At 38.8% G+C, this 19,396-nt stretch overlaps 1 protein-coding gene across 1 annotated transcript in view; it reads left to right on the top strand.

Annotated features, from left to right (window-relative positions):
* The window catches only part of rragca (Ras-related GTP binding Ca), a 43,324-nt gene extending 26,618 nt beyond the window's left edge, over nt 1–16,706 (top strand). The window contains exons 3-6 of the mRNA XM_063033664.1: nt 5,075–5,189; nt 6,737–6,879; nt 11,234–11,382; nt 14,085–16,706. Coding sequence (XP_062889734.1) covers nt 5,075–5,189; nt 6,737–6,879; nt 11,234–11,382; nt 14,085–14,236 — 559 coding nt within the window. The 3' untranslated portion in view covers nt 14,237–16,706. The remainder of the gene's footprint in view (nt 1–5,074; nt 5,190–6,736; nt 6,880–11,233; nt 11,383–14,084) is intronic.
* The last annotated feature ends 2,690 nt before the right edge of the window (nt 16,707–19,396 follow it).

Genomic DNA, 19,396 nt, shown 5'->3' with positions numbered 1-19,396 from the left:
TCTTCCTTGCCTCTCTTCCATAAATACCCCTTTTGTGCAAGGCTTGGAGATTGTGGAGCTATGAACTTCATCTCCAGTTGCAGCCACTGACTTCTGCAGCTCACCCAGAGTGACTATTGACATCACAGTAGCCTCTTTTATAAGTGCTATTCTTCTCCAGCAACTAACTTTAGAGGAGTTGGTTGCCTGACCTAGGCAGTGTGGCTGAGGTTTCATATTTTTTCCACTTTTTTATGATGGAATGCACTGAACTCCAAGGTATGTTTAGTGCCTTTGAGGTGCTCTTGTACCTTTCCTCAACTTTGTGCTTCTGTTAGAATTTCCCTGACTTGGCTTGAATGCTCTTTTGTTTTCATTTGACCATAAGATTTAGGAGCAGAAGTAGGCTACTCAGCCCATGTCTGCTCTGCCATTCAATCATGGGCTGATCCACTTCATCCAGTCATCCCCACTCCCCTGCTTTCATCCCATACCCTGGCTAATCAAGAACCTATCTCTCTCTGCCTTAGATATACCCAATGACTTGGCCTCCACAGCTGCTAGTGGAAACAAATTCCACAGTTTTATCACCCTCTGAACATAGAACATAGAATAGTACAGCACAGTACAGGCCCTTCGGCCCACAATGTTGTGCTGACCTTTAAACACTGCCTCCCATATACCCCCCCACCTTAAATTCCTGTATATACCTGTCTAGTAGGCTCTTAAATTTCACTAGCATATCTGCCTCCACCACTGACTCAGGCAGTGCATTCCATGCACCAACCACTCTCTGAGTAAAAAAACCTTCCTCTAATATCCCCCTTGAACTTCCCACCCCCTACCTTAAAGCCATGTCCTCTTGTATTGAGTTATTTCTCCATTTGGTTTGTCTGTTGAAAATCTACCATACTGTCGGACCTTACAGACAGGATATTTATGGTGATCCTCCAACTTCCCACATTAACAAATTGGGTAAGTTAGTAAGGTAATATACCGTATTGCACCTGAGGAAAGTGAGCGTAGTAATTACAAAGAGGATGAAACTTTTCAGCCTCAAGTTTGGTTTATAATTTTTAGTAAATTCTTGACAGGTTTTGGAATTTTTCTTTTGATTTGATATGATGCACAATGTTGTAGATTAGCTCAAGAAAAATCCTTCAATATATTAAATTTAGAAAGACAGTAAAATGTGAGAATAGTTATAGGGGTGGAATAATTTTACAGTGCACTGCAGGAAGCAAAAGGAATGAGGGGCAAGCAATCTTGACTCTTCCTTGCCAGTCTTCCTGTGGCAGTTCATTGTTGTCTGCTCCCACTGCGCAATCTTTGTGGAGGAGTTTTTCGAGGAGGTATCAGGAAAGTGGATGAAGGGAAGGCAGTGGATGTTGTCTACATGGACTTCAGTAAGGCCTTTGACAAGGTCCCGCATGGGAGGTTAATTAGGAAAATTCAGTCACTAGTATACATGGAGAGGTAGTAAATTGGATTAGACATTGGCTCAATGGAAGAAGCCAAAGAGTGGTAGTAGAGAATTGCTTCTCAGAGTGGAGGCCTGTGACTAGTGGTATGACACAGGGATCGGTGCTGGGTCCATTGTTATTTGTCATCTATATCAATGATCTGGATGATAATGTGGTAAATTGGATCAGCAAATTTGCTGATGATACAAAGATTGGAGGTGTAGTGGACAGTGAGGAAGGTTTTCAGAGCCTGCAGAGGGACTTGGACCAGCTGGAAAAATGGGCTGAAAAATGGCAGATGGAGTTTAATACAGACAAGTGTGAGGTATTGCACTTTGGAAGGACAACCAAGGTAGAACATACAGGGTAAATGGTAAGGCATTGAGGACTGCAGTAGAACAGAGGGATCTGGGAATACAGATACAAAATTCCCTAAAAGTGACGTCACAGGTAGATAGGGTCGTAAAGGGAGCTTTTGGTACATTGGCCTTTATTAATCAAAATATTGAATATAAGAGCTGGAATGTTATGATGAGGTTGTATAAGGCATTGGTGAGGCCGAATCTGGAGTATTGTGTTCAGTTTTGGTCACCAAATTACAGGAAGGATATTAATGAGGTTGAAAGAGTGCAGAGAAGGTTTACAAGGATGTTGCCGGGACTTGAGAAACTCAGTTACAGAGAAAGGTTGAATAGGTTAGGACTTTTATTCCCTGGAGCGTAGAAGAATGAGGGGAGATTTGATAGAGGTATATAAAATTATGATCGGTATAGATAGAGTGAATGCAAGCAGGCAGGGAGAAAAAAACCAGAGGACATGGGTTAAGGGTGAGGGGGGAAATGTTTAAAGGGAACATTAGGGGGGCTTCTTCACACAGAGAGTGGTGGGAGTATGGAATGAGCTGCCAGACGAGGTGGTAAATGCGGGTTCTTTTTTAACATTTAAGAATAAATTGGACAGATACATGGATGGGAGGTGTATGGAGGGATATGGACTGTGTGCAGGTCAGTGGGACTAAGAAAATAGTTCGGCACAGCCAAGAAGGGCCAAAAGGCCTGTTTTTGTGCTGTAGTTTTTTTTATGGTTTCTATGGAGTCCCAGCCTCGCACTGAGGACATTAATGCCTTGTATTATTTAGCACCAGTTGTACGACATGGTGTACAAATCACAACACATCTTGCACACCTGGAGGTCTGAGGTGCTATGAACCAGCTACAGCAGCAAAAATTAAATACCACTACAATACGTAACCTGCCGGCAGGAATATCCTTCAGACCACTGTTATAGTTATGCCAGGAGATAACATTTAAATGAAAAATGCAGGAGGATACACCAGAATTGGCACTTGGCATGAAAAGATGCTAACCTTTTCTTTTTGAAGTTCCATCACCATGCTAAGTGATCCCACGAGCAATATTTCCAATTGAGGACCTAGAGATCTGTCATATCTAGTTGGAAATGGTGTATGATTAAATAGTTAACTGAGAGGAAGCTTCCATCTGTCAATGCTTCAAGTGAAATTGTACAGGTATGGAGCATTCACAAAAAGCAGGAGGAGTTTATTCAGATTCATCACCAACCAGTGAGTCTGTTCTCTATTAGTAATAGAAGATGTAGTTGATTCCGTTGTCACATAATGCATGGGGAGGGACCAATCTCTCCATAAATAGCTAATGTGAGTAACATTTGGAATGTAATTATTTGTGGAAACACTTTCTAAAATGGTAAATAAAAGCAAAAAAGTTTTAACACTCCAAGTCATGCAGTATCCATATGTAGAGAAACATAGTGGGTGTTTCAGATTGAGGATCCTTCATTAAAGTGGAAAGAGTGTGAAAGCATCGTGCGTTTAATTGCGGGGGGGGGTGGTGGTGGCCGTAGGGGTGGTGCATGGAAAGAATGGGTCGAGGAACCAATCTTTTTAAAACTGGCAGAGATGAGTTTAAAAAATATAAAGTAAAAGGAAAGTACAACCGTGTGTGTGGAGAGATAAATGTTGTTACCTGAAATTATTGAATTCAGTATTGACGCCTGAAAGAATGCAAGATGAGGCACTGTTCCTTCATCTTTGTTAGAACAGTGTGAGAAGGTTAGGTTGGGACTGGGACTGAGAATTGAAGTGACAGGTGACTGGAAGCTCTGTCATCCTTGCAGACTGAACTGCAGTGTACAGCAAGCTATCAACCAGTCTGTACTCTCCAGGAACGCTAAGTTCCAGAAATAAGCTACCTTTCAGTTTAATATTAAACCAACTTGTTCCTGCTGGTTACATATTCTCATTTTCTTTCCATTTTTACGAAAAAGGGAGTTAAGTACATATACTGCATTGTGGCAGCGTGTGGAAGCTTTACCTGAAAAAAATAATTAAATGGATATTTCTTCCCCAGCATTTACCAATAATGCAAGAGAACATGTCCAAGATGACCAGTTTTATACTTTTCAGACATCAGCATGTTATTTCTCTGTATCTCCATGACTGTACAAGGTGAGGTTATCATATGAGGAGCTCTGCGTAGAAACGGCTAAAGATGAGCTTGAGTGCACCGTAACCTTGGCACATTCACTGTATGCAACGTAGGCATGAGAAATTCTGCAGATGCTTGAAATCTTGAGCAACACACAAAATGCTGGAGGAACTCGGGAGGTCAGGCAGCATCTATGGAAATGAATAACAGTCAATGTTTCGTGCCGAGATCTTTCATCAAGACTGCTGCAGTTCTGTTGCACATTCGTTATCTCCCATTTGTAACATAAATTTGGTATGATATAAGATGGAACATTAGAAATCAAAACTTTTGGAAAAACTTAATCAAAACTTATCAAAAACTTACCTTGGACAGGCTTGTTGCTGCTTATAAAGCAACAACTGCTGAAACAGTTCGGGCAGATATTTGTGGCCATAGTTGTGATTATAGATGCTAGTGAAAATAATGTCATTCTTCCATAAAAACCAGTCCATTCTGTATGGTAATGATGCGATCTTGTTGCTTAGGTGCTAGTCAGGGAGAAATTTAACCAACCACTGAGCTGGTATGTCTGATAATCATGTATCTTCCTTTATAGAATCTCTGAAAATTAAACAAATGATGCCCTTTTGGCTAAAATACAGATTAATATTGTGAATTTTCATGTCTCTATGGCTATACATAAGGGGAGACACGGTAAAATAGTGGTTAGCACAACACTTTACAGTACAGGAGACCGGTGTTCAATTCCCGTTGCTGCCTGTAAGAAGTTTGTATTTTCTCCCTGTAACTGCATGGGTTTCCTCCCATAGTCCAAAGACATACCGATTGGTAGGTTATGGTTATTTAAAATTGTCTGGTGACTAGGCTAGGATTGTATTGGGGATTGCTGTGTGGTGTGGCTCAAAGGACCGGGAGGGCCGATTTTTGTGCTGTATCTCAATAAGTAAGTGTTTGCCCAGTAAAACTGTTTCACCAGTTCTTGCAACAGCTGGCCTATTCAAGGAAGTGCACAATGTATTTGATAGGCTTCTCAAAAATGATGGTGACTAATATTCCTACCTTTTTTAAATTTGGGTGAATATACTTCTGGTTAGCTTCATGTTTTTGACTTGATGGATTTAGATCTGTTCATTATTACTAAAAATGTTCCCTTTTCTTTTTCAGCTTTTACTTAACCAGCATCTATGATCATTCAATATTTGAAGCATTTAGTAAAGTAGTACAGAAACTTATCCCACAGCTACCAACACTGGAAAATCTACTTAACATCTTTATATCAGTGAGTATCTGTTGCAGAATAAAGAATGAAGATTTTACTTAAATAAAGACATTTTATTTGACACTTTGGTGCACTCTGAAGTTATCTGTTATGGTAAAACTATCAGTTAAACTCAATGTGATGTGTCTTAGGTAGTTTTGTTGATCCATCCCAATAATACATCAACTGCTTCCATTAGTTTTGTGCCTTAACACATCAAGAGCTCTCACAGAAAGCAGTCTCAGACAGAAATTCTCATTAAGTTATGTAAGGAGAATTTATTATAGATGGCCAAAAGCTTGATAAAAGAAGCCAGTTTTAAGAAATACCTTACAGGGTGAGTTTTAATGAGAGAATTCAGAACATGGTTCTAAGTCTGCTGGAAGAGTGATTTTTAAATTTGAAGGTAATGACAGCAGAATTGGAGGAGTACAGATATTTCAGTGCTCCAGTGCCAGAGAAGATTATAATTAGGCTATACCATAGAGAGATTTGAAAATGGGGATGAGTTTTAACATTTAGGAACCAGTGTAGACCACTAAGCTTTGGTGATGAATGAGCTAGGTTTTCAACAGCAGTTTCGAAGTATTCTTGGAAAAGGAGGCATAAAGATCACTTGCTGTGGTTCATTTACAGGCTCTCGGGGCTACTCTTCATTTAACAAGATTGTGAGAGTTTACTTCTGAAACTGGACGTCTGAGCTGTAAATGAATAATAACAGACCCAGAGATGACTTGTTGACTCCTGATTTTTCAATGTTTACTTAGTTTACAAGCATTTTTTCCTATAATATTTGAGGTTTTCTCAGACCAAGACTGGATCTGTAATTGATAGTTGCCTAGATCATAATCCTAGTTGTCACAACAGTGGGATGCATGCAATGTGTTAACAGTTGTCTGAGAAATAGTGCAACCTTTCATGTTTTTTTAACATATTTTCGGAATAACACAAGCTGCTTTTAGCTGCCCTATTTTTCTCTAATAACCTTTCTCTGAAGATTTTTCATCAAATTCACTCCTCCAGCACAGTGAATTAAATCGTTAAGTTTTCAACAAAATACTTGATAGAGGTTGGTATTTAATGGATTACTTAATTAATTAGAATTCGCAAATCTGCAGTCTTTCCTATTAACTTGCTTTGCCCCTCCAGCCCAAGGTTTTTTTAAAAATTGGTAAGTAATGTTGTTCAAAACTATTTAACATTGGAGTTATAGAGTAATAATACTTAAGTGCTTGCATCTTAATTTTAGAATAATTTAATGAAGCATTGATAATAATTCAGTAAATGGGAGCCTGGTGTTGAAAGAATTGAATTATTACATCATAGGAGTGGCATCCATTTATTCAGTGCAGGGAAAGCTAGAACCTAAGAGACAAGTTATTACTTTCCCGAGTGCCCCCTCCTGTTTGCATCATCATCTGAGCAGTTTTGGCATCTTGTTGTACTGACTGCTGTAACAGTTCAGGAGCATTTAAAAAAATTGCAAAACTTATTGAAGCTTTATGTTGATTTTAAGTTATAGCAATTGTTAAGAAAACTTAAATGTTCAAACTTTTTTTTCCTTACAGAATTCAGGAATTGAAAAAGCCTTTCTTTTTGATGTAGTCAGTAAAATCTATATTGCCACAGACAGTTCACCTGTAGACATGCAGTCATACGAGTTGTGCTGTGATATGATAGATGTGGTGATTGACGTCTCCTGCATTTATGGGTAAGCAATAATGAGCATTTGCAATTCTGGATCAATTTCTGTACCATGAAATCAGACAAAGCAGTTAATCACTGATGATTGTAGACTGGGGAGGGGTGGTAAAAAAAGGTGGCACCTACATTCTGCCAGTACTTTTAAATTGTACATAATTTACCGAGATACAACACAGAGCGTCACAGGAAGTCATTCCTGCCTGTGGCCATCAAACTTTACAACTCCTCCCTTGGAGGGTCAGACACCCTGAGCCAATAGGCTGGTCCTGGACTTATTTCCTGGCATAATTTACATATTACTATTTAATTATTTATGGTTTAATTACTATTTAATTATTTATGGTGCAACTGTAACGAAAACCAATTTCCCCCGGGATCAATAAAGTATGACTATGACTATTTGAGGATATTCTGCAGGCATTGAATGTTGCATCACAAAATGATGCCATTTGGACCATTATCTGTTCTGGCTCGAAGAAATGATCAGTCTTGGTCCTTGTCCTTTTCCAAACAGCCCAACTCATTAATTTCCCTTTCAAGAGGGAAGTGGATGAACAATCACTCACTTCCCTTTTGAAAGTTATTTTTGAATCTCTCCATTTTTTTTGTGCAGTGCATTATACAATTACAACTGTTGCTTATTTTATACCAAACTTTTCACATCTTCCCCAGTTCATTTGCCAATTATTAAGTCTGTGGCGTACTTACCTTGAGCATTGTGAACAGTTTTGGGCTCCTTATCTAAGGAAAGATGTTCTGGTATTGGAGAGGGGTCAGAGAAGGTTCACAAGGATGATTATGAGAATGAAAAGGTTATCATACGAGGAACATTTGATAGATCTGGGTCTCTACTTGCTGGAATTTAGAAGGATGAGGGGTTTGGATCTCATTGAAACCTTACAAATGTTGAATGGCCTAGACAGTAGATGTGGAAAGGGTGCTTCCCATTGTGGAGGAGTTCAGGACAAGAGGGCACAGCCTCAGGATGGGGGGGGGGGGTCCATTTAAAACAGCAATGTGGAGAAATCTGTTTAGTCAGAAGGTGGTGAATTTGTGGAATTTATTACCACAGGCAGCTGCTGAAGCCAGGTAGTTGGGTGTATTTGAGGCAGAGCTTGATAGGTTCTTGATTGGACACGGCATCAAAGGTTACGAGGAGAAGGCCAGGGAGTGGGTCTAAGGAGGGGGAAAAAGGATCAGCCATGATTGAATGGTGGAACAGACTTGACGGGCCAAATGGCCTAATTCTGCTCCTATGTCTTATGGTCTTATTTGGTTACCTGCTCTTTGACAGAAGAAATGGTGTGTATTTACTTTCACTAATTAAAATAGTCACAATTGAGAGTATTCTTATTTTTCTGTATCTGTCCAGTCTAAATCAAACAACCCCAGTTTTTCTGTAACTGGGGTCTGGTATTCATGGTAATATTCAACTAAGTATTTTGGTCAGTCTTTCTGACGCTGACTGTTTTTCTAAATTGTAATGCCTAGAATTATACATAAACACAGCAAGGGTGTAGCCAGCTGGTGGCATAGTGGCTCCCGAGTTCGAATCCAGCCGGCTCCCGTGCACGCTTTCCATCCGTGCTGGTTTGAGTGTCGAGCTAGCAACTCGACCTCGTAAAAAAGAAATTGCCTGCTACAGAAACATCAACAGCAAAAAGTTGATGGCCTATGCTCTCTCGTGAGCTTAAAAGACAATTTCCTTCCTTTTTTTCCAGCAAGGGTGTAATGTGAATACTGGCATAATGATTATTACAGGATTATTCATCTAGAGATCTGGCCTAAATATCAAATGGTAACACTTCAAGACCATCATAACAGCCTGGAGAATTAAGTTCACATAATTAGTTAATGGGAAGGCAAAAACTGTAACCATAAAGGTGACCATAAAAAAATACTGAATTATTCACAGGAAAATAGATTTGTTGCCTTTACTGAATCTCCCTGGTGAATGAACCAGAGGTGAGTATATTTTAATTTAAAATGAGAAACATTTGCAATTATTCACTGCAAGAAGGGAGAATGAACACATTTTTTTAAGGTAAGAGTGATTATTAAAAGATAATCATGATGGACTGTTGAAGGATTGGGATTGGTAGTGTGATGGATTGAGACTTTATTGTGGTTGACTCAGAAAAGAGCTAATAGGCTCCTCAGTTGTATCAAACCACTATTATAAAATCTAAAGATGGTTCAAGAACCCAGTATCATTTTGAGAGCAGTTAGGTATGGGCAAAAATATGGCATTCATATTAGTAAATATGCTAATTTACTTTTTGTACTACTTTCTGCTTATGAAACCAAGAATTCCATGTTTATTTTTGAAAAACAATCTTAACATCAGTCTTGCCTTTTGCTTAGATATAAAATAACACACTGAAAGTCTTGGCATATGAGAATGTCAGTTTTCTAACAAAGCAGCATGCCCTTTAAATATGTAATGTTTTGAACTTCGGACTCGTGGAAGCTGTGTATATTCTGCCATCTAGTGGATGAAACTAAACACCACTCCATGTCATCTGAGTCAGTTTTTTGGACTCAAAGTATCTTGTACTCTAATTTTAAGGCCAAAGTGGGACTTGCAGACTCTGCCACTAATGAGGCAGGAGTTGATTGATGGGACAGATTTGGCAATCATACGATTGTGCTCTTGAGAAATGGAATCAAGTTTCTCATTACTGTTCTAAATATTACTGCTGCATTTAAACAGTCATGTATCAGGGGTTTCCACCAGTTGGTGGAGATATAGTACTTCAAGGAGCAATGAAAAATCCTTGAATGCTATTGTTTTGGAAGTTGGGTGTCAGGCCTAATGATACGATCTGCTTATGAGAATTGGGTATAATTAAGATTTCGACGCCAGCAATGGTGACTTGGAAAGGTACACTGACATTGGTGCCCTTATCCTGTTGGTGAATTTTGTGCAGACTTTGTTGGTATCCTTCCAGTGCCTTTAAAGTAGTCCGACTATGAGTCGTCATTATAGAGATGCATGAAGCTGGAAAAGACTACAAAAGTATTTGTAAAGTCCTGAGTATTCATCAGTCCGCAGGAAGAGAAATTGTCTATAAATGGAGAAAATTCAGTACTGTTGCTACTCTCCCTAGGAGTGGGCATTCTGCAAAGTTCACACCAAGTGCACAATATGCAATGCTGAAAGAGGTGAAAAAGAACCCAAGGGTAACAGCAAAAGAGATACAGAAATCTCTTGAACTTGCTGAAGTCTCTGTTCATGTGTCCACTATAAGAAAAACATGGAACAAGAATGGTGTTCATGGAAGGACAGCACAGAGGAAACCACTGCTCTCCAAAGAGGGAAAAAAAAATTACTGCATGTCTCAAGTTTACAAAAGACCACCTGGATGTTCCACAACAATTCTGAGACATTGTTCTATGGACAGATGAGACAAAAGTTGAACTTTTTGGCAGAAATGCACACCACTATGTTTGGAGGAAAAAGGGCACTGTACACCAACACCAAAACCTCATCCCAACTGTGAAGCATGGTGGAAGGAGCATCATGGTTTGGGGCTGCTTTACTGCCTCAGGGTATAGACAGCTTGCAATTGTTGTGTGAATAATGAATTCAAAATTGTATCAAGACATTTTACAGGAGGAAGTCAGGGTAGTGGCTCATCACCTGAAGCTTAATAGCAGTTGAATAATGCAACAAGACAATGATCCAAAAATCAAAAATAGAATGGTTTAAAAAGAAAATTTGTGTTTTGGAATGGCCATGTCAAGAGTCCAGACCTTGACTCAATTGAGATACTGGGGTATAACCTGAAGAAGGCTGTTTAGGCAAGGGATCCCAGAAATGCTGATGAATTGAAACAGTTTTGTATGGAGGAATGGTCTAAAATTCCTCCTCACTGTCAGCAGCTACAGGAAACATTTGGCGCAGGTTATTGCTTCTAAAAGAGGTTCTACCATTTATTAAGTACAAGGGTTTACATACTTTTTCCAGCCTGGACTGTGAATAATTAAACAATGTGTTCAATAAAGACATGAAAAGCACACTTTTTTGTGTTATTAGTCAAGGCAGGTTGTGTTTGCCTATTATTGTGACTTTGAAGATCAAACCACATTTTACAAGTAATTAATGCAGAGAACCAAATTACAAAGGGTTCACAAACTTTTTCTTGCAGCTGTAGTGTGTGGCAGCTATCACTTTTTGAAATCACATGATAATTTCCAGTCTGCTCATCGCAGTAATACTGCTGTGATTTGACATTTATTTCTGGAAGTGAACTTTTTAAAATACAATCTGTGGTGCCAATTACACACTTTTTAGCAGTTGAAATTATATAATCAGTATCTCATGAATGTAAAATTATAATGAATTATCTTGGTTATAGACTTAAAGAAGATGGCACCGGAAGTGCATATGATAAGGAGTCTATGGCAATTATCAAACTCAACAATACAACAGTTCTCTACCTTAAAGAAGTGACGAGGTTTCTTGCTCTTGTATGCATTCTGAGAGAAGAAAGCTTTGAAAGAAAAGGTAATATAAAGCATGATCTAGAATGACGAGCACCATAATGCACTAAAATTTCCCCCTACCACATTTGTAAGATCAATTAATTCTATTGTATTTTTTCAGAGCCTTGGTTACACTAGTTTCTAGTTCTGAGCTCTTGGTTCCAGCTGTTTACTTTATTTTTCCTAATTTATTTTAATGGGCTTTGTTGGTTTTCCTCAAGCTTCACTAAACAGTCCTGAGTTTGAGGTAGTTTGCTATAATTAATGTTTAACCTTAAATATGTTAATGTGGTTTCTGATCATTGGTACATGATATCTGAATGTCAGATCATGTTGAACATAAATTCTCTGGTTACTTTACTACTAGTTTGGTTTAAATTTCATTTTTTAAATGTTTGAGCCATGTAGAAATAGTACTGAAGATAAACGGGCTGTTGAATGTCTTCTGTGGTGAATCATTATACTCACCAAATCTCCCTGTCATTAATCACATTAACTTTCACACTTGTTTGATTTAAAGTAGTTTACCTGTAGATCAATTAATGAAGAAAATTCTCTTCTCCCAAATTGTACTGGGTGAGATCAAGGAGTCTTGGACTAATACAGCAGGGATACAGGCTCTTTGGCACTACCAGTCCATGCTGACCGAATGCCCATCCAGCTATTCTGAACTTCCTTTGTTCGTAGTCAGTATCTCTCTAACCTCCTCCCTTGCGTGTCCACTTGGAAGTGCTTGTTAAATGATACTGCTATATCTTTCTCTGGGAGCTCATCTAATATACTTACTGTCCTCTGTGTCGGTGGGTGTGTCAAATTGCCTCTCACCCTAAACCTATACTCCCCGGCTTTGAACCCTTCCCTGAGATACTGTCCAACTTATCCCTGCCTCTCGTAATTTTAAACACTTAGGTTGCCCCTTTATTCTCCTATGTTGCAAGGAATAGAGACATATCCATTATAGGCCTAACCTGCATTTTGTTTTTAAAAAAAGCCGAATTAAGTGTAAAATGTCTGCTTTTCTAGAGTGGAGGAAATAAACAACTTGTGGTAACGAAAAGCATTTTAAATTGGGTATTAATATTTCAGCCTGTTCACCCTCCAAATAATGATCCCCATCTCTGCCTGTGTTATTACTGGCATTAGTTAAGTCCATTAACTATGCAATATTCTAAGTAAAGTCTAACCACGGGCTTAGAACATAACTACATTATTTAATGGTCTGTTCATTTTTTTCTAATACTTCTGCAGTAGCCACACCACATTGTGCATCTAATATCCTTTTGCTATTGATTACCTTGAGCTTGCTATCATGCCTGATGCTGATCTACTCCTTGGCATTTCCTCTTCCCTTGTGAATACAACATGTGTCAGTATTAAAATCTGCCAGAGGTGGACCCGTTTCCAATAGCTTCTCGATCTGCTTGTAATTTATTTATCTCATATAAAGGATAACTCCTGCATGCACAGTGGATTCTGATTAATTGGGCCGACAGTTAATTGGTGCAGCCACCTATTTGACAACTCTTAAAGAACAAAAACTTATTGAAAAAATAGCTGGGATCCCTTTCGCTCATCTGGGACTCTATGCCACTTCATGGAGACAGGAGACAGTTGCCGAATAATTTCTAACTAGTCAGTCAGATGTGCACAACACCATGCTTGGAGATGCCAGAAATGGCCAGGAGTAGGAGTGAAACTGTTTTACTACGAGTTAGAAACCGCAAAGAATGTGAACGCACTGACAATAATCTTGAATGTTACGATGGAAATGAAGATTTGGAGGATGTAATCGTCAACAGGATTGTATGAAGGCGGTCTATTATTTGCGCTAGGTGTCTGTGCTGATTTTGTTCACATACTGTCAAAAGATCGAGACGCCATTGAACTCCTCTGTCAATAGGTATTAGGAACTAATGCACAGTTTTATAATACTTTAGCAGTATTGGTGGTCTAATTTGTTCTGTTTTTCATTTAAATACATAATTTGTTACTCAGTTAAATGGTAGTTTGTATTTTTTTAAAAACCTTTTCAACTATTTCCGTGAAACTTCTGCTAATTGGGGCAGCTGCTTAAATGGGCCAAAAATATATCCCAATTAACTGGAATCCACTGTATATTGTATTATTAATGGCTTTATGAGATTGTACATTAAAAGAATGATCCTAATGGCACTTTGTATGAGAATGCATCCGTAACCAATTCCTACACAGAACTTTCATTGACTTTTCTTAATGAACATGCAACTAGTTTTGTTCAATTCAGTTCTAATTCTGATATCACGAGACAATTATGTTTTGTTGTCATTATGCGAGTGATTTGTTCTTTACCACCCACTGGAAATTGTCATAAAATGTGTTTGGACCCAAGACTGCACTTGAAAGATTTAAATTGTACTGTATGTCATTGTACATTGGAACACTTAAGGTATAGATATGTTATTCTCATTCATTGTACCTTATTCTAAAGTTACTGCATGGTTTTCTTGTTCAGTTATTAGCATAACTTAGTCTTAAACATAACCACCATGATAGATGGTTTTAATGCAAAGATAAATATTCAATAAAGTCATTTAGTTTCCACATTAGAATAGTGCTCTAAAATCTCTTGGATCTGTGCTCCTGATCTTGACAGAATCTTACACTTCCAACAAAATTGTTTAGGTAAGATACAGAATGGATAAAAGTGGAAAACTGAAGTTTCTATGTTGCTGCTGTCTTTTACAGGTTTGATAGACTACAATTTCCATTGTTTCCGTAAAGCCATCCACGAGGTATTTGAGGTTGGAGTCAGTGCTCATAGACCAAGCAGCCACCAAGTCAATATGCAGAACATGAAGACAGTAACTCACAATGGCACACCCAGAGCTGCTGTGTAGCCAACCAAAGGATGACTGTGCCAACGTTCCTGTGATTCAAGTCTGCTGGTGCAGCAGTAGACAAAAAAATGAAGCAGAGCACATCAGGACTTGCATTAAGGACTAGAGTGGTGCCCTCTCGAGAAGAACATTGTGTACTGAACTTTTGTGGATTAACGCTAAGCAATTCTGTAAGCTGTATCTGTACACTGGGAGGTCTAGCTGTGTCAGTACAGTGGTGGCTTTGCAAAGTACCAAACCCACAATCATGCCAGAATAACATTTCCATTGGATTAGCCTTTTGATCTGATTTGTACTATAGTACAGATAGAAAAAGTGAACATCATTATCATGGCCTAAATATTTTCTACAACTCTTTTGAATTATTGTTATAAATACTCTTACCTCTATTCCACTGCCTCCCATTATTTTGTTTTTCTCCCCGTGTCCCTTTATCTGAAGGCTTTGGTTTGTGGACCCATGGTGAAAGTGTAGCAGCACATATATGACCAGAATGTTAAAATGACTGCAGTCACCTGACCTTTTGTGAAAAGACCACTTATGGTTATGAGGGATTTAGGCAGGGTCACCTAAATGCTATCTGCATTGCCTACTGCTTAGAATGATTCCAAATTTGTGTGCAAGTATTGGCACTAACATCATTCCGTTCAGTACGTTGCAGAATGCAGTTTCTTTCCAGCCACAATTTCTTTTGATGACCAGTTTCACGGCAAATGCAGGGGGAGCAAATGCACAACTGAAATGCATAGAATTTTGGATTTAATTGAAATGAATGGAGCCTTGAGTGAAGTAAAATAGAAATGCTGAACCTACTGTGTGGTTGTGTGTAGTAATTGTCAGCACTCTGCAAATTGTATTGCAGCTGACGTGGTTTTGTGTTGGAATCTATTGTCACAAGTTTATTTAATTTTGATCCAATTCTGTTTGGTGCAGAACATTCCGCATACATACTAGTAATGAGGCAAATTGAGTGTGAAGCCTATCTTTGTTTTATTGAATAATATTTCATTCAAAATCCACCAATAATGGCCACATGCATTGATGGCCATTATTGGATTTCATCATTAATAATACAAAGTGAATTGAGACGTAGCTTTGATTAAAGGAAAATACTCAGTCACTTGAAACTATGGCTAGTTGGCCAATCAAATAATATGGGTGAAAGAGGGAGATATTGCAAATAATAACCAGCATGTGTTTAATGATACTGTTATGACTTTACAACAATATTGCATATCCCAATGCACATTTCTTGTTACTACTTGTTCTGTGTTTCACACTCCCTAAAAAAAAAATGCCACTGTATGCTTGTATGCATTCACAGTGTGAATAGATCTGATTCTGACACTGCAGGTGATTCTTGACTGTACTGTGATGTTGAATTGCTTCAGTATTCACTTAAAACTCTCCATATTCCTCAGCTGGAAATGTGATGCCTTTTTTTTATTTATAGCTTTCTTTCACAAAACTGTTTTAAACTTGGGTTATCAATAAATCTGTAACTGGCATTGGATGTTTTGTACTCTTCATGAAATCCTGAATCTTCTTGGCACTATTCTAACAATTTAAGTGAGTATGATAGATAAATCGGTACATTTCTTTCATTTAACAGGAGTAGAGATTTGTAGGTATTTGTTTGGAAATTTTCCATTGGTCATCAGAAAGACTGCTGTTCAATGGTTAATGTGCAGACCTTTGTTTTAAAAAAAAGACCTGTTTCTGAATTTTCCATTTCTAGAATTGTATTTCCACAACTGAATTTGCTTGCTCTGAAATGGTGAATACAATCTGTCAGAGAAAATTTATATGATAATATCTTGAAGAAGGGAACAGAAGCATAGTTTTAGTTGCCCTAGATCTCTTAATTATAGTCAAAAGGGTTTGAGAAACTGCTGAAGTTTTTTGATAAAATGTTAAATTCTAAAGGATATGCAGCATTGTATGTGATTGTGGTCTAATTGAAATACTAAGTCAGGTCTTTAAAGTTAATCTAAAGTTTCATTTGCATTGTAATTTGATTAGTAATGGTTAGAATGATATCGGGGTTATTTTCAAGATAAATTTATTGGGAAGTCTGGTCAACTTTATTCACTGGAACACACCCAGTGTCTGATGGCTTTTGGGAGAGTCTCTGGTATTGGTCATTTGCTGTTCCTGTTCTAAAGTGATGGGTGAAAATGGGGACCTAAAAATGGAAGACACACTTCCTTTAAAACTGCTTGTGCATTGGCACCCCGTACCAAAAATGGAGCCTACTTGCCTACTGTCAGCTGTGAAATACCTTGCTTTAATATTTCACCAAGCTGATTGTTGTAATTCCCATGGTTCATTATTGTGTAATGATACTATATATACACATGGCCTACTGAATCCTTGTATCATCGCCAAAAGGAACTACACATTCTGATGTCAGAATGTGTTTGTGCTAGAATAAATCTGTAATTTTTCACCTCCAGCGTGCCATTGTTTTCTTTCCCTTTTCCCTGTTATTCCATTCCCCACAGAGGCATTCTGATGTCCCTAATCTTAAAAGTATCAAAATACATTTTTTTTGGAAAAACAAACTTGTGATACCTGTAATTGAAATTACAAGGTAATGCTGTTGGGTCTTGCCGATAGTGTCAAACTTGAGAACAGTAGTTAATGAATTGGTAATGAGTTATCTCATTTAGTGGTAGCCATCTTGAATATTGTTTACAGATGTCACTTGACAATCTTTTGTCAGTTATCTTTGATAACTGGTCTTATTTTAATAGGAATAGTTAATATTGTTAAATGTTTCTTGCTCCTTTTTAGGATTTTGTGTATGGTAATAGTAGCAGCATTCCAGATATGGAATTAGCCTGATCAAATCCACAAACACCATCGAACCATGAAACGTTGGAGAACTTGTATAGTTGATAGCATCCCAAAGTAATGTGGCACATGTTCTTTGTACTTTGATATGTTGGACAAGAGGCCTATTAAAATCCAAGTTAATGGGGCCCAAAGTCTATTCAAAATTACAGTAAACTGATGCAACTCATTGACTTTTTTAGCAATAAACACCATCTTCACTGATTTGAAGTTAAGATTAGAACTTGTGTGTATAGTTCCAAATTGGAACCTATAGCTGTATCTAGTTCAAACTAACACACACAAAATGCTGGAGGAACTCAGCAGGTCAACCAACATCTATGGAAACAGATAAACAGTTGCCATTTTGGGCTGAGACTTCTTCAGGACTGAGACAGAAGGGGGAAGGTGCCAGAATAAAAAGGTGTGGGGGGGGTGGGGAGGAGAGGTAAGTTGGAAGGTGGTGGGTGAAACTAGGTGGTGGGGGGGGGACGTCAGTGGCTAGAGAAGAAGGAATCTGATAGAGGAGAATTGACCACAGGAGGAGGGGACCCAGGGTGAAGTAATAGGCAGGTGAGAAGAGGTAAAAGGTCAGTTGGGAGTGGAAGGAGCTTAGTCTACTAGAAGGAGAAATCAATGTTCATGCCATCAGGTTGTATCTAGTTCCTTTCTATGAAATTTTAATTGTTTTAGGAAATATCAGAAAAAAGGCTTGTTAAAGATCTCATCTTTTTAATCGGTTATTTACCTACAGCAGAAAGTAGGGATCTACCTACTTGAAAGATCTAATATTTCACGTCCTGGTCTGCATTCATCAAAAACTTCGACACATTTGGATAGGGATTAGTTTTGTTTTGCAAATGTTACTGTAAACAATGTCTGAATTTTGGCTTTATTGTGCTGAGTTCTACATTTCTTGCGTATCCCTGACAACTAGAAGAAATAAGCTTTCAAATGTACAATTCAGGGTGCAAACCCAGTTTCAGAATTTGTCCTCAAAATGCCAAATAAGCAATGTGCACTGCAAGCTAGCCAAAGAAATGGAAGCTAAAAATGTTCTTCGCCAGCCGCAGGATTTCACTGGGTGCACCTTGGCCTGTCCTGGCCTGTTAGCCTGATATCAGTGGTGGGGAAACTACTAGAAGGACGGTCTCATTAGGGGGAGTCAGCATGGCTTTGTGACTGGAAGATTATGCTTGAAGAAACTTGGATTTTAAAAGGGGTACAGGTAAATGAGGTTAGGGCAGTGGATATTGTCTATTTTGACTTTAGCAAGACTTTCAACAAGATCTTGCATGGTAGGCTGGTCTGGAAGGTTAGTTCCCTTGGAATTCAGGGGGAGCTAGTTTGATCGATTCTGAATTTCCTCAAGGTAGGAAGTACAGGGTGGTGATTTTACTTGAAATCTTGGCCTCAATATCTCCTTGTGCAAATGGATTCTGGATGTCCTTGCTTATAGACCCCAGTCAGTTGGAATTGGCAACAACATATCCTCCACAATCTCCATCAGCACAGGTGTGTGCTTAGCTCCCTGCTGTACACTCTTCACATCTATGACTGTGTGGCTAAGTACTGCTCCAGTACCATATTCAAGTTTGACACCACTGTTGTGGGCTGAATCAAAGGTGGCGACAAATCAGCTTACAGGAAGGGGACTGAAAATTGCTCTGAGTGGTGTCATAAACAGTAGTGTCTCACTCAATGTCAGCAAGACCAAGGAACTGATTATAGACTTGAGAGGGAAACCAAAGGTCCACGAGCCAGTCCTCATTGGAGGATCAGAGATAGGGAGAGTTGACAACTTTAAATTCCTGGGTGCTACTATCTCAGAGGACCTGTCCTGGACCCAACACGCAAGTGCAATTGTGAAGTAAGCATGGCAGTACCTTTACTTCAGAGTTTGCCGAGATTTGGCATGACCTCTAAAACTGACAAACTTCTACAGATGTTTAGTGGAGAGGAGATTGACTGGCTGCATCACAGCTTGGTATGGAAACACCAATGCCTTTGAACAGAGCATCCTCCAAAAGGTTGCGGATTCTGCCCAGCACATCATGGGTAAAGCCCTCCCAACCATTGAGCACATCTACTGTATGCAAAATGCTGTCATAGGAAAGCAGCATCCATCATTAGAGATCCCCACTATCCAGGCCGTGCTCTCTTCTTGCTGCTGCCATCAGGTAGAAGGTACAGGAGCCTCAGGACTCCCAACCACCAGGTTTAAGAATGGTTACTACCCCTCAACCATCAGGCTCTTGAACGAAAGGGGATAACCCCATCACTGAAATGTTCCTACAACCAATGATAAGGACTCTATCACATTAT

Source organism: Mobula hypostoma, chromosome 26, assembly GCF_963921235.1.
Source record: "Mobula hypostoma chromosome 26, sMobHyp1.1, whole genome shotgun sequence".
Lineage (NCBI taxonomy): Eukaryota > Metazoa > Chordata > Chondrichthyes > Myliobatiformes > Myliobatidae > Mobula > Mobula hypostoma.
The sequence above is the reverse complement of the archived record's forward strand: the minus strand, read 5'-3'. Positions and strand labels throughout refer to the sequence as shown.